The sequence below is a fragment of the Meles meles genome, chromosome 9, assembly GCF_922984935.1.
Source record: "Meles meles chromosome 9, mMelMel3.1 paternal haplotype, whole genome shotgun sequence".
Taxonomy (NCBI): domain Eukaryota; kingdom Metazoa; phylum Chordata; class Mammalia; order Carnivora; family Mustelidae; genus Meles; species Meles meles.
In genome coordinates this window covers 94,273,871-94,289,590 of record NC_060074.1, presented here as the reverse complement: position 1 = coordinate 94,289,590, position 15,720 = coordinate 94,273,871, and the positions used below count along the sequence as shown (strand labels likewise).

The window sequence follows — 15,720 nt, the reverse complement described above, 5'->3', positions numbered from 1 at the left end:
TTGCTGGTTCTCTGCACAGGCATATGGTATGTCAAGTCCCTGGCCTGGCTCAAGTTGTTTTATAGGGTACATCCTACCCCACTTTCATGTGTCTGTCCTTCCAGAAAGCTACTCTGACTGCCCGGTGCCAGAGGCTCCCATGCTGTGCTCTTGCAGGACCCTGGGTACAGTGACCATTTCTTCCACCTGTGTGCCCCAGCTACCAGTGCAGGGCCTGATAGAATACGTTGTCAGACTGTTTGTTGAGCTGGGCAGCTGCTGTCCCTCCTGTTCCTTGACACACCTGTAAATGGAGCTTTGTGCTTGAAGCAGCTCACGGCAGGACAGCAAGCTCTTAGAGCCCTCCTGGCTTTCATGTTACCCCCGCTTCCTGGAAATCATAACCTCTAAAAAGAAATTTTTCTTAACCGTTCTTGTCAACTATGACAATTGAAGTATAGTCCATAGCAACTTGGGGAAAGTAATGTGGTTGTCCTTGGTGAAGGTGGGAGTGTAGACAGATGCGGAAGTAGCAGCTTCCATCACTTACTTACTCTTCCCAGGCCGAATACCATCCTTTCTTATCAGGACAGTGACCCGTGCACTCTTCATGCTGTAAGTGGGGGGAAAATTAAAAAAAAAAAAAAAAGACCAACTTATCATGGCATGTCTGATGACCTGAGTCTAGAGGTGATAGAGGGTAAAAAGACTAGCTGTTCAGTAACAGTTAAAAATGTGATGAATTTAGTCACCTTGGAAGCCTGAGAAGGTTGCTTAAGCCTCGCACATTAACAGCGGGTAGTTCTTTTTTAAAAATTAATTCAGACATACTGAGAATTCAGCTAGGTCCTTGCTTTGTTTCTTTTGCTAGATTATCAGATAATTTTACATTTTTGTGTCAGGATATTCCTTTTCATGCTGCTAAAATTGAAAAGAGGTAACAGGGGAAAGCAATTAGTAACTCTTCTCTGCTTTTTGTGATTTTTTTTTTTTTTTCTCTTCCTTTCTAAGGCTCGGCTTATGTTGTAATTAAGAGAAAGGTGAAGAAGCTGAACTCAATTCTATGTGTTGTATACATTGTTAGACACTGTAAATGGGAAAATATGACCTCAAACTTCATAAAAGTTCTGGGGGGTTCCAGGTCACCCTACCATTCCCATTTACTACTAGGTGACTGTTGTCTGAGAGCTCTCATCTGCGTGGGTTAGTTCAAACACGTGCTTCTCCATTGTTCCTTAAGAGTACTCAGCTGTCCCAGGCAGCTAGCCTGAAAACTTTCTGTCCAAAGCCTAAGGTCACTAAATTTCAAACATGCCCAATAATGAGATTGTTCTGCAGCTATTGGAACTAATTTTACCTGGCAGTACAATTTTTCTCTCACAAAGACAATACTATTCCAAGTTTAATAAATGATTATAATTGAGCATTGAATTGCCATTCCTTAAACAATCTAGTCCATGTAGAAATAAAGGACAGAAGGGTCAGTAGTAAATGCCTCTCCCTTTACTCAAAAGATTTGCCCCCTAGTATAGAGGACAGTACTTAGAAGCCCTGTTCCCCTGTCCCCCCCCCCCCCCCAAATAAACTTTCTCTAGATTGTGGTCTGCAAGTGATTTGCTGTGATCCAAAGGACCCAGGACTCAGGGTGAAACTAAATAGCAAATGTCTGATAGATGAATTTTTGGTAATGGCTTTTTTCCTGCTTGCCCATAGGACGTCCTTTCCGTGTAAGATTGCAGTACCTACTTTTCCTTTCTATACCAAGTTCCCTCATTGGTTGTCTCCATTAGGGAGAGGACAGTGTTGTACTATCTACCTTTCTGTCACTGCCACTACTGTAGCCCCCCAGAAGCCAGATTATGTGTATGTACATGCATATGTATATATACACACATTGCTTTCATAATGGTTCATAGTTGCTTATATATTGACGGGATGGAGGGATGGATGAGTGGATCAAGTTCAATAAGATCAATAGGGAACAAGCTGTAGGTAATTAAGATTCAGGTGTATAAGCAAAGTTTAATGTTTAGACCACTACAGAAGTAGAGAAAATGACTTCAAGATATATTTCTGACTTTAGGGCATAACCTGTATTTCTTTGCCTCGTTTCATCCTTCTCCCAATCTGTAATGAAGCACAAATGGTTCTAATGGTCAGAAAAGTTTGATAAATCTCCCTGAGCCTCAGATGTTAAGTTGCTTTAGAATTTAGCTTTAGCTTAGAGAGGCATGGTACATGTTTGTGCTGGATGTAATCGCCTCAGTGAGTGAGGTATGAAGCTGCAAACATGGCCAGCACTCTTCTGCCCAAATGTTCATGGTCCTTTCCTGAAACTCTTAAGATTCTTAAGGAATCTTGGTGCTTCTAGAAAGCATTCCCAACAGGAGTTGGACTTCAGTTTCTGACTTTCTCTGGAGTTCTGATCTCCTATGTTAGCTTATAAGGCTCATTTTCATAAACAATTAGCAGGATGCACAGAGCATCACTTGGAAATAGAATAGACCATATCTTTTGGGAGAGCCGTGTAGTCTTTGGAATAAGCTACTGACTTCAATACTGTAATTGAAGGGAGACTCCAGTTACACTTCTTAGGGGCCAAGATTATTGGTAGTGGGATTTGGAAAATTCTTCCTGAGCCAAGTCAAGTAATGTTGGATTCTTCTTTCCTGATGCTTGTTATGTTTCCATTTCTAGAAGACTTTATCGTAAAAATAGGTCATCTTCCATGGGGCACCTGGGTGGCTCAGTTGGTTAGGAGTCCAGTTCTTGGCTTCAGCTCAGGTCGTGATGTCAAGGTGGTGAGATGGAGCCCCGCTTTGGACTCCCTGCTCGGCACAGTCTGCTTGAGATTCTCTCCCTCTCCCTCTGCCCCTCCCCCGATTTATGCACTTGCTTGCTTACACACCCACCTTCCCCCACCAAAAAAAAAAAAAAAAAAAATCAGCCTCTGGGCACATATATTAAGTGCTTGGCACTGTGCTAAGTACTTCATCTGCGTGCATTTATTATATGGTATAGATATTACTCTAAAACTGTATGGATGGGTTAATGGAGTCTTTTTACATCACTTGTCCAAGGTAACAATAGAAAAAATGGAGAGTCACTTAGTTCTATTTGACACTAGGACTTACAATTTTATCAGTATACTTTGCCACCTCTGTTTTCTCAAAATAAGTTTTCGGGCTTAAGGAGTCTACACACCTTCTAGTGGTTAAGAACTATATTGTAGATTTAAAATAATAATTTTAAAAATAACCTTTCTCCATAAGTTGCCTAATGGAAGGAGGCTCTGAATTGGATTGTGCCACTAGCTACTAGTTATCCTCATTTACTCCAAATATCTTCTCATTTCCTGGTTTTCCAGTCCTGCATACTTTGTTCTTGCTGTTTTTCCTCAGTAATTTTGTACCCATTAGTATAGTTCCATATCCAGTCTTCCAATAAATGCTTATTAAATTATTCATTTTATACTAGGAAGTTCCCAAGAAACATTCATATTTTTTAAAATTTTATTTGAGATGGAGAGAGTGTGTGCATGTTCATGCTTGCAAAGTAGGTGGGTGGGGGAGGGGCAGAGGGAGAGGAGGAGAGAGAATCTCTAGCAGAATTCTCATTTAGTGGGAGCCCAGGAGGGGCCTCAGTCTCAGGACCCTGAGATCATGACCTGAGACAAAAACAAGAGTCATTCACTCAACCAAATGAGCCACCTAGGCACCCCTCGTTTCAGTTTTTGTCTGGTGATTTTTTTTCACACTTGAAAAGAAATTAGAATCTTGAACTTGGAGAAATCGGAAAGTCATAATGCCTGACCTAATTGGATGATTGTATGATACGTAGTGTATCAGTTGCCACTCACTCTTGAGTTAACAGACCATCAGTAATAACACAGAACAGTGTTCTTGAGATTAATGTGGGTATCGTGAAACTTCATGCTACAACTGCCAGTGTTTTCTTTGGCCCTTAGAGGTCTCTAATGTCTCTGTTAGACTACTCTAATACATCAGTTCATATAGGAACACTGGATCTGATTTGGTCTACATAGCCCTGCTAATGTAGTGAATGTGTTTGGGGCATATTTGACATACTGTTTGACTAATGGTGACTTTTTAAGTGTAGTGCCAGACTCCTGTGAGATTCAACCATGGTTTTCTCCCTTCCTTTATCCCTCAGATTCTGAGGGTGGCTATGGACAGCGATAGTGTGGGTACCTGAGAGGAGAACTATCAGTCTGCTTGATTTAATATAGAAATTAAAAATTAAATACAAAAAGTTAATAGTCGATAGCATTTTGGAACCTTGAGTGTATGAGAGATACTGTTTTAAGCTTTCTCACAACTCTGTTATAGCTTTTCTTATTATCGTTTCATAGATGAGTCTATGCAAAGATTAAATAACTCCATTCATGTATTTCCCAGATGTTTGGAGTTGGAATTCATATTCATACCTTTTGACAAGAATGTCTCTGAATTACATCTTATACTATAGCTATTCTTTACTCTTGATGCTTTCTTTCATTAATGCAAATAGCTCAATATAGGCATTCATAAATCCTGAGTTAATTTAGTTTGCAAAATTTCAAAATATCATCAAATGTTTATCATAGTTGGCAAATTATACACTAATGTGGAAAATAATTTTAAAAACTTCTTTGGAAAAAAACACCTTACTTTTGTACATATACAGGTTCAGATTTCAAATAACAATGCTTTTTAAAAGTATTTAAAATTCCACTTCATGCTAATCAGTGCATTGTCATCTTGGGAGGAAAAATACCTTGGGGAGATAGAAGTCCCCTAAATTGACTCCAGATTGGTTATGAAATAACATTTGCATGTATCCTACTTAAGATAAAGTATATTGGTGTATTCATTAATGGCTATAATATTTCCAATGGAAAAAACCATAGGTGATGTTGGCCTTGTGTACAATGGATTTTGTTCCTAGAATGTAAATAAAAACAAAAGCAAAAATTGCTCAAAACCGGTGAATAACCCCACCTGGAATAGCAGGTGTACAAACGGGGAAGTATTGTGTGTGCATCCATTGTCATCTTAGCTGACTCCTTGGTCCTAAAACATTGGATGGATTTGGCTTTCGGTTATTAAGAAAAAAAAAAATCAGATTGAGTTGTTCTCTGTGCTCAGAATAACGAAACTGGGTATTTACCCCCAAAGTTGAAGATTTAGTGAAAAGAAGGGCCATCTGTACCCCAATGTTCATAGCAGCAATGGCCACAATCACCAAACTGTGGAAAGAGCCAGGATGCCCTTCAACAAATATATAAAGAAGATATGGTCCACATACACAATGGAATATTACTCAGCCATCAGAAAGGATGAATACCCAATTTTTACATCCTCATAGACAGGACTAGAGATTATGCTGAGTGAAATAAGTGAAGCAGATAAAGTTAATTATCGTGTGCTTTTACTTACTTGTGGAACATAAGGAATAACATGGAGGACATTAGAGAAGGAAAGGAAAAGAGAAATAGGGGGAGTTGGAGGGGAGACAAACCATGAGAGACTGTGGACTCTGAGAAACAAACTGAGAGTTTTGGAAGGAAGAGGGGCAGGGGGATGGGTGAGCCAGGTGGTGGGTACTAAGGAGGGCATGTATTGTATGGAGCACTGGGTGTGATACATAAACAATGAATCTTGGAACACTGAAAAAATAAATTTTTTGAAAAAAAGTTCAGAATATAAGTAAGAGCAGTTAAGTGGCATCCCTATGTACAGTTACCCTGCATTATAAAACTTTTCATATGAAGTGTTCTTAACAATGTTGATCCTAAGCTGTGGTATGTTTATTCCTTATAACTTGGTAGATTTTAGAGTTGCCATAAAAATGATCTTAAACTGGGACTTCTTTAGGATGAGCAATTCAGCAAATACCTATTAACCTACCCTATATCCACAGGCACCATGCCAAAAATGGGTTGTCTGTGGGCAGGCTGCAGCAGAACCACCTGGGACACTTAAAGACAAAAATATATGCCTAGAATTTTGCCCCAGAGATGCTGATGCAGTAGGTCCGAAGTCATGCCATAGAATCTGTGTATTCTAGGGGCACCTGGGTGGCTCAGTGGGTTAAAGCCTCTGCCTTCAGCTCAGGTCATGATCCCAGGGTCCTGGGATCGAGCCCCGCATCGGGCTCTCTGCTTAGTGGGGAGCCTGCTTCCTCCTCTCTCTCTCTCTCTGCCTACTTGTAATCTCTATCTGTCAAATAAATAAATCTTAAAAAAAAAAAAAGAAAAAAGAATCTGTGTATTCTAGATCTCCATGGTTAGCAATGAGTTTAGAAGAGTAGTTCACCTGGGGCAACATTTGACAATGTCTGGAGCTTTTGGTTTTCACAACTGGGAGGATGTGTGGCTGCTGACATCTAGTACGTAGAGGCCAAAGATGCTACTAAATATCTTCCAGTGCACAAGAAACAAATACCTATGCAAAATGTCCAACCTAAAATGTCAATAGTGCCAATACTGGTCTGGAGGCTACAAAGATCCCTACAAAGTTCATAATTAGGGTGAATAAAAGATAAAGAAAATACCCTGTATAAATCAATAAAAAGTCACTAGCTCAAAGAATCAAATACAGAATTTACAAAATTTCTTAAGTTCTTTACCTCAAGATTATTGGTTGTTTTATGGTATGACTAGAGACCTTCTAGTTCACGTTTGTGAATGAAATTTTGAATTATCTGAAATTGATAGGATATCTGTAATGGGAATTAGCTGGATAGATTATGCCTTTACTTGAAAAAAATATTTAAAAATTTTCTCCTGAAATGTTAATAAGGATAACAAATATAACAAATATATACATAATATATATATAATTATAATATATAACATAATCTGTTGTTTTTGTTATATTTGTTATATATATTATTTTTAAAAATACTGTTAATGAAGCAAAAATAGGACTGTTTCCAGAAGTGCCATTCAAACAAGAGAAGTAAATTAAAATCAAGGAAGAATTCACATGATATTCATGGTCTTGTCCGTTTTTGGTCCTCGTTTTACTCTTACACATTCTTTCCTAGTTTTAGATCATCCCTAGAGATCAGATACTTCACAAGCTTATGTACAGTAAATTACTGGAAGTTATTTTGGTTGCTGTCAGTGCAACCAAATTGAATTAATAATGAAACCAATTAAATTTTCAGATACCCCCACTGGCAACCTTAAACGTTTAATTTCCAGAGAGAAATAAGGTTAGCTGTGTTGAACACTTTTCCAATCACAGTGATAACCAAATTTTCAGACATTGGGGGATTCTGCTATTTTGTTGAAATACAAGCAACAGACTGATTTAATCAAAATAATAACAAAAGAATTCATTTTTTTTAAAGCGGTCTCCTGTATCTCTGATGATAACCAGATGGCAGAAATGATGGAATGCCTCAAGCAGACAAATGGCATGCCTCCCCTTGTACAAGAATGCACAGTCCCGTGTCGAGATGACTGCACCTTCACAGTTTGGTCCAAGTTTACTCCCTGCTCCACAAATTGTGAAACAACCCGAAGTCGACGGCGGCAGCTCACAGGTAGGGGATACCTTTCATTTCGTAGCTTCAGACAGGGATGCACTTCTGAACCTGCAAAAGAGAATGGAAACTCCAGGAAGACTAGAAATTATATCAGGTCTCTCCTTTTCTCAAGTCTACACTTTAGAGTGGTCATAAAAATTATCCTTCCTGATGCTCTGCATCTAATGCGCCTATGCCTGGCACATAAGATGTACTGAATTAATACTTGTGAAATGAATGATGTGAACCATTCTACAGCTGTGAAGTTCCTCTCTGTATGGCTTTATAATCTTTACAGTGGTAAATGGCAACATAGCCACCCACTACCTTGGAGTAGTTAATGGCAAAATTTCTGGTATGTGGTCATTCCAGGATCTTGGCAGGGTTGAAAGCAGTGACTGATGTGTAAAACACCTCAATAGGCAGATCTAATCAAGATCATTTTCTTTTGCCATTACTTTATAAACAGTTTGACATTTTAGAATTTTAGTTATAAGATAAAAGTCAAATTATATACGTAGGTTCTGCCTTTATGGTATATTATTTTGGCTCTATTTACATCCATGCAATTTAATGGATATTAAAGCAATTAATAGTTGAATGAAGGTGCTGGGGCAATTTTTGCCTATAATGTACAAAAAATTGATGCAGTATAGTATATTGTATTTCTTGGTTAGATAAATATCCCACAATTTCTTTTAGTTGTATTTGAATGTGCAGAAAACTTAATTTAGGCAATAAAGACCCAAAGGAAAAATGCCAAAATAATCATTGGGATAATATAATTGTTGTTGACATTGAAGAATTAAGCACAGAAGACCATTTGTTATTATAAGAAGTTCAAGAGCTAATTCTCTGTTTCAAATTCCCCTTGTTTGAATGTATGGCTTACAAGATTATGTTTTAAATTTAACTCTAATGGATTTACTTAATCGATGGGAGCCTGTAACGGGGTTTCTACACACAAATCAGAAGCCCATTCATGAGTAGGTAAACTCTATAATCAAATAGAAACCAAAACATATGCTGTACTTTGTGTTCTCCTCTACAAAAATCTATGAATACATAACTTTGTGCAACACTGCTTGTGTTTCTAAGATGAAAAAAATTCTTCGAGGGAATATAACGGGGTGGAATGTGTTTGACAGGAATAATTTCAAGTTGACCAGCAACAATAAAGCTTGGTGTGCACATTCATACATAAGACTTCAGAAGCCATCATCCTGGCAATTCTCCATCTTTGGGATGAGAATTTCCTTCAGAGGGAAAACAAGGTTTTAATTATTGGCCAGTTTTCTGTTCTTGAGTGTACTAATAGTATTTTATATCTGCAAGTTGACAATGGGAATATAGAAGAACCTAGGATATTTATTGAACTAGTACAGTTTATTATGAACCGTCAAAACTAAATAAGCATTTGGCTTATTTAAAATACACTTTTTGCATAAATATTGTAAGAGCCATTGTACATTTTTCTCCAAACTCTATCCCAAGAATTATTCCTACTAAAAAAAATTACTTAGAATTTTTCTAAATTATTGGTTATGCTTTTTGCTGGGTAATTGATCTTTGTGTGTCTTCATGTCTTGGAGACAACAACTGGTCAATTTCATGAAACGCATGAGTTATGGGGAAAAAAAACAATTCTGTATCACTGAGTGTGCAGCAGGCAGTAGTGAACTGAAATTTTTTACTTAAGACATTTTTATTGTTGTGGTACTATGTTTGTATTTCAGTCTTTCACATGTAGTTTGGTGGTAAACTCAAGTAATCTCTTACATGAATGGTAATAAAAGGCAGACTTAGACCATAAAACTGTGATTCTCCTTAATACAGACACATAAAGAAGCATGTAGACAAAAATACAAGCTACTCCATGAAATAAAGGACCATCTAGTGTGTTTTTCTCTTTTGCATTTTTAACATGAGACTTCAATTCAATATCTGGATGTCTTGGGTGTTGTACCTAAACTAGATCATCACAGGTTTTGGATCAAATGGTAATTATAGCAGTTGTTTATAAGTGCTGAAAATAATCTATCGGTAGATTGGTTTAGGTCATTAATATGCAAAATAACTAGATAAATAAAACATATTAAAATATATTTAATAGTTTTATGTTATTGAAGCAAAAGTCACAAATTTCCATCTCACTTAAGGGGGGGAATGTCTTTACAGTTGTATTAGGGATTGGTTTTCTTTTTCTTTTTCTTTTTTTTTTTGTGTGTGTGTTGTTGTTTTGTGTGTCTGTTTTTGTGAACTTGTGTTTTAGTAGTAAACTAGTTCTTAATCCAAAGGTTAATACTGATTTTCTTTTTCTTTTACTATAATGTAATCCTAGTAAAGGACCACTAATAATTTGTTCCTTGGGAACCATTTCTATATTAACATACTCAAATCCATCCTCAAACAGTGATGTCCTCTATTTAAGGTTATCCCAAATACAGAGACTGCATATTTTCATACAGAATACTTGTTCTGCCAGCAACTTTAGGTTGCCTTATAGATGAATATTTTTCTTCCTCCTGTTTCTTGCTCTCAGTTACTCCTTTTGTCTTCCTTTTCCCCCCTCCCCACTTTTTAAAATCTCCTTTTCTTAATGAACATTTTTCTTGACCACTTATGCATGCTATGTCTTAGGAATACTACTAGGAAATAGACATGATCCCAATTTAAGAGTTTATGGTGTAATGGAAGATAGAGATTTTATTACAATTAAAACACAATATAGAATTTGTGACAAAAGCTGTTGTATTAGTGCTACCTTAAATTCTTACTGCTGCTGTAACAAATTACCATGAATTTTGTGGCTGTAAAATAACACAAATTTATGATCTCCTAGTTATGTAGGTCTGAAACAAACTTCAGTTTCACAAGACCGAAAACAAGATGTTGGTGGAACTGTATGACTTTCTGGAGGCTCTCGGGGAAAATGTATTTTTTTTTCTTCCCCCTAGCTTCTAGAGGCTATCCATATTCCTTGGCTAATGACTCTTCTTCCATCCTGAAGTTCAGTACCATTATGTGTGACTATCTCTTAGGAAAGGTTTTCTAATTTTAAGACATGTGATTAGGTTGTACCCACCCAGATAATCCAGAATAATCTCCTCTCAAGGCACATAATCCCGGTCACATCTACAAAGTCCATTTTGCCGTCTAAGGTAGCATATTTAAAAATTCCAAAACCTGGGGCGCGAACATACTTGGAAAGGCAGTTTATGATAGGCAGAATAGGGACAGTACAGAAGAGTACCTTTTACATACCTGAGATGAAGAGTCTCAAAAACGGCTTTCTGGCAAGGGTAATGTATTGGTTTGGACTTCAAGGACAAGTAGGCATTAACTAGACCATGGAGGGAGGTTGGAACTTAAGATAACTTTTGGCATATGAAATGCAAAGGCCGGTAGGGAGAGGGTGGTTATGTTACAGACACTGGGGAGGGTATGTGCTATGGTGAGTGCTGTTAGATGTGTAAGCCTGACAATTCACAGACCTGTACCTCTGGGGCAAATAATACATTATGTTAATAAAAGTAATTTAAAAATGCAAAGGCCAAAAACCAATGAGTAATTTCTAGGAACTGAAAGATGTGCAGTATGTCTAGCTTGTAACATGCCAGAGACAGAACGACACAACTTAGATAGGAGGCAGGTCCTAATGGTCTCGGTACTACAGAGCCTTGATGACCATAGCAGAGGGTCTAGACTTCATTCCATGAAATATGGTAAGTCAATGAGGAGTTTTAAGTAGATGAATGATGTGGTCGAATTTCCATGTTTGTGAGCTGCTTCTGGTTGCAGTGTGGGGAGAAGACTGGGGAAATATAAAGTACAATGGCTATAAAATACTGGAAGAAGGTGTTGTGGGGATTTAAGAGATTTGGAGATGGGCTACATATGGGTGGTATTGGTCAGAATGGAAACAAGGACTGATTCAAGAGATAGTCATTTAAAATGATAGATCTTTGTCATTAAACAGATAGATGCAGATAGTACAACAGAATTCAAGTGTGACATTTTAGATTTTGACTTGGCCTTCTTGATATAATTGGGAAATGAAGATGGAGAAAGGAAGGCCCAGGTGTGAAGAGACTGAGTATGAATTTTGCCAGGTTGAGTTTGATAGGCCCTTTAGATTCTTACTCTGTGGCTCAGAAGCTTGAGCAAGAAATCTAGAATGGAGGTAATAAGAATTTAAGAGATATAGAGGGTCCTTTAAACTCGTGAGTGAAGATAACGGATCAGAAAAGAAGAGAACCTAGGACAGTGTCCTGAGAAAGCCCATCGGTTAAGAGATGTAGAGAGGGGAAATAATGCAACAAACAAATGCGATCTTCCCGGAGGGATAGCGGGGGTGAGGGACAAAAAGGTAAGGTACAATGGAATTTGGGAAGACTGTTTCAACAGTGATGGTGTTATCAACATTCTGAACAATCATTGAACGATTCAGCCTGAAGGGTAAGATAGAGAGACATTCCAGGTCTTCATTTGTTTTATTACTTTGTCAGTAGTAAGTAGAGTGTCAAGAAATAGGTGGACTCTGAATCCAGGCTTAAATGAGTTGAGAAGAGAATAGAAATTGAGGAGATGGAGACATTTAAGAAGCACCAGAGACTTCAGTATGCTGGGTGCTGGTAGGTCTATGTGTGGTGACTGGTTTCTTCCTATCTTTCAACCAGTAAATTCTCACCAAAGACTGTGTTTCTCAAACATTTTCTCGTTAAGTGCTCCTAATGGTAAAGGCAAGTGAATACATCCTCCCAGAGAGAGATAGTCGCATGGCTGAAGCTCCAGCAACATCTTTCAGACCCTGCAGGAATCATCATTTATTATGACCGTAAGCAACATGTCAGACCATAGAGCCAGTCATCCAGGCAACAACTATAAAATTGTGTATAAATTCTTTGACAATGAGCTAATATCCCATGCATCAGCTTGAATCAAGCTTTTCTAAAAACCCCTATAAACACTGGGAATAAGACCAATAAAGCAGCCTACTTCATATTTTTTTATAACCAGCCAAGACTCTAGCTGATGACTTATTAATGATGAAACAAAATCTAATCAGATCTATTAGAAAACGTTTAGGAATCTAGCAGAAGTGTGTTGGCAGGAAAGTTGAATCAAGTTACATGCGGACTCGAAATCCCATTAAACATGATTATCAAGTACTCAGCAATGGGAAATGATTCTGCATTCTCATTACTCAAAGACAGGATCATAGCTAAAAGCTCCATCAAAGTCAATTGGTTAAGGTAAAGTCATATTCTAGAATACTTAAGTTAAAAAAGTCTTTCAAAGTGGAAGTCATAACTTTTTCTCAGATTAAATTACCCAGCATTATTTGAACATTTATTTCCTTTTATTGTGTCAGCATTTGTGAGCTGCCTGATGGCAAGGACCAAAATAAGTTCGACTTTGTCACTCTCACCCCGAGTGGCATCTAGCCTCACTCCAGGGCCATTGGATGAGATATCATTTTGTTCTTTGAATAAATAAACTGTTTCCAAAAACGCACATCAAAAAGACAGGATGTTACTATTTCCAGTGATTTGTTGGTTTCCCTGGAAACCATTAATTTTCAGGAAAATAAAGTAACTGGTTTGTTCTTACCAACAAGTTATAGAGAAAATCATATAAATAAAAACTTTCCAGCTGTTGAGTCACTGTAGCAAACAGCATTCAGTTTCTTTTTTTTTTTTGCCACTATCCAATATAAACCATTTTTAAATTTTTTCCAAATTATCTTTATTATTATTATTTTATTTTGTTTGACAGAGTATATGAGCCGGGGGAGCACCAGGCAGAGGAAAAGGGGGAAGCAGGCTCCCTGCTGAGCAAAGAGCCTGATGTGGAGCTTGATCCCAGCCCAAGGGAGATGTTTAACAGACTGAGCCACCCAGGCACCCCTCAAATTAACTTTAATTTCACGGTTGCTTTGAGAATTGCTTCCATTGTCCTAGGATTTGCTTTCTTGGAAAAAAAAAAGGTGGGGGGGGTTGTGGAGAAGGGCAGGGGAAGGCCATATTTTATTTGATGTTTAGTAAGTAAACACTAGTAAAGACAATAATGTGACTTTCAACAAAACAGATTGGAAATTAATATATCAATGTTTTGTTTTGCTTTTGAAACAGGGAAAAGCAGGAAGAAAGAGAAATGCCAGGACTCTGACCTGTACCCTCTCATAGAAACAGAACTGTGCCCTTGTGATGAATTTATATCTCAGCCTTATGGAAACTGGTCAGATTGCATTCTTCCAGAAGGTAGAAGGGAGTCCCAGCGAGGATATCGGGTACAAGGAGACAGCAAAGAATGTGGAAAAGGCCTGCGCTTTCGAGCAATAGCCTGCTCTGATAAAAACGGAAGACCTGTTGACCCCTCCCACTGCAGCAGCTCTGGTAAGGAGATGAGTGAGGAGGAACATAAGGAGATGGGAACATACACATACAGCCCAGGAGGTGTATCCAAGTCTAGAATTAGTAGCTTTCTTCTATAATATTTCTTTCCGTTTTCCTTTATTAATAACATACTGCCTTTCATAAAATATAGGCATTTGGAATACACGTATCCATATTTCACTGATTATTTGGAAAGTGATTATTTTGGATCCTTGACTCTCCTCACTCTGTACTTTACCATTGGCCACTTGGTTAACTGTGGATGAGTGCAGTTGCTTTACTTCATTAGAAAAGCCTTATTTAATACAAAATATACTTTGTGGTGGTCTTTGGTGCTCTGATCATATGCATAGAAAGCATCAGGCCTTGAATTTCTTCTAAGGTAGTTGACAAATTAAATACAAAATATATTTTGTGGTGGTCTTTGGTGCTCTGATCATATGCATAGAAAGCATCAGGCCTTGAATTTCTTCTAAGGTAGTTGACAAATTACCAATGAAAACATTGACTTAAAGTGTTTTGCAATGCACTATATAAGTATACCCAAACTAATAGAATGAAACTGTAGAAAAAAGCCATCGGGGAGAATTTTGTGAGCTGTTAATCAGGAAGGAGACTGCCTTTTTTGAACCTTGGGACAATTTGAAAGAGGGGTGAATGGAGAAGAGAATGAGACTCAATCTAGTCGGGATGAAGGTTGATAGGGGATGCTGAGACTAATGATTACAATGGAACATAATGAATTTCATACTCTAGTTTGTGACTTATTTTTTTATAAGACTAAAATGGTAAGGAATTCTACAGAGCATATGAAAGAATTCATGTTTGGAAAACTCTAGGAGGAAAAAAGATTTTGGTCTCTATCATCAAAGTGTTTTAATAAGCTTTCTCAATAATTATGGTGAGTTGAATTCATTTCTGTTATAGAAGTCAGGTAAATGACAGTTTGTCTTCATAATCAATGGATTAACTGTTGAAGATATGCCAGTATCATCTTGTGAATGCAACCTAAGGCTTAATAATGCTTTAATTGGTGGTATCATTGACTCTGCTTCCTGGGTTACTCTATAAAATTTTCTTCAGTGACTTGACTCAGAGAAACATTATACACATCAGAAGCAAGCTGTGGACCCATTTTATGGAAGCCAAAAATGGTTGACTTTAATATTTGTTTTTGGTTTATATATATATATTGGTTCATTTTCTTTCTTTTTTTTTTTTTTAATTTCTTTTCAGCATAACAGAATTCATTGTTTTTGCACCACACCCAGGGCTCCATGCAATGCATGCCCTCCATAATACCCACCACCTGGCTCCCCCAACCTTACACCCCCCGCCCCTTCAAAACTCTCAGGTTGTTTTTCAGAGTCTGTAGTCTCTCATGGTTCATCTCCCCCTCCAATTTCCCTCAACTCCCTTCTCCTCTCCATCTCCCTATGTCCTCCGTGTTATTTGTTATGCTCCACAAATAAGTGAGGCCATATGATACTTGACTCTCTCTGCTTGACTTATTTCACTCAGCATAATCTCTTCCAGTCCCATCCATGTTGATACAAAAGTTGCATATTCATCCTTTCTGATGTAGGCATAATACTCCATAGTGTATATGGACCACATTTTCCTTATCCATTCATCCATTGAAGGGCATCTTGGTTCTTTCCACGGTTTGTATTCGTTCATTTTCTAAAACTAGATTTTCCTTTTTCCCATTGAAATATATTTGACTTCCAATGTGTAAATTTAAGGTTACAATATGTCAGTTTGATTATTCATATGGCAGTGATTGGCACTGTAGTGATAATTAGCA

The 15,720-nt window shown here is 37.7% G+C and overlaps 1 protein-coding gene across 1 annotated transcript in view; it reads left to right on the top strand.

Moving 5' to 3' along the window:
• THSD7B (thrombospondin type 1 domain containing 7B) overlaps positions 1-15,720 on the top strand; it is a 568,622-nt gene that overhangs the window by 315,064 nt on the left and 237,838 nt on the right. Inside the window, exons 12-13 of the mRNA XM_046018222.1 lie at positions 7,339-7,533; positions 13,650-13,913. Coding sequence (XP_045874178.1) covers positions 7,339-7,533; positions 13,650-13,913 — 459 coding nt within the window. The remainder of the gene's footprint in view (positions 1-7,338; positions 7,534-13,649; positions 13,914-15,720) is intronic.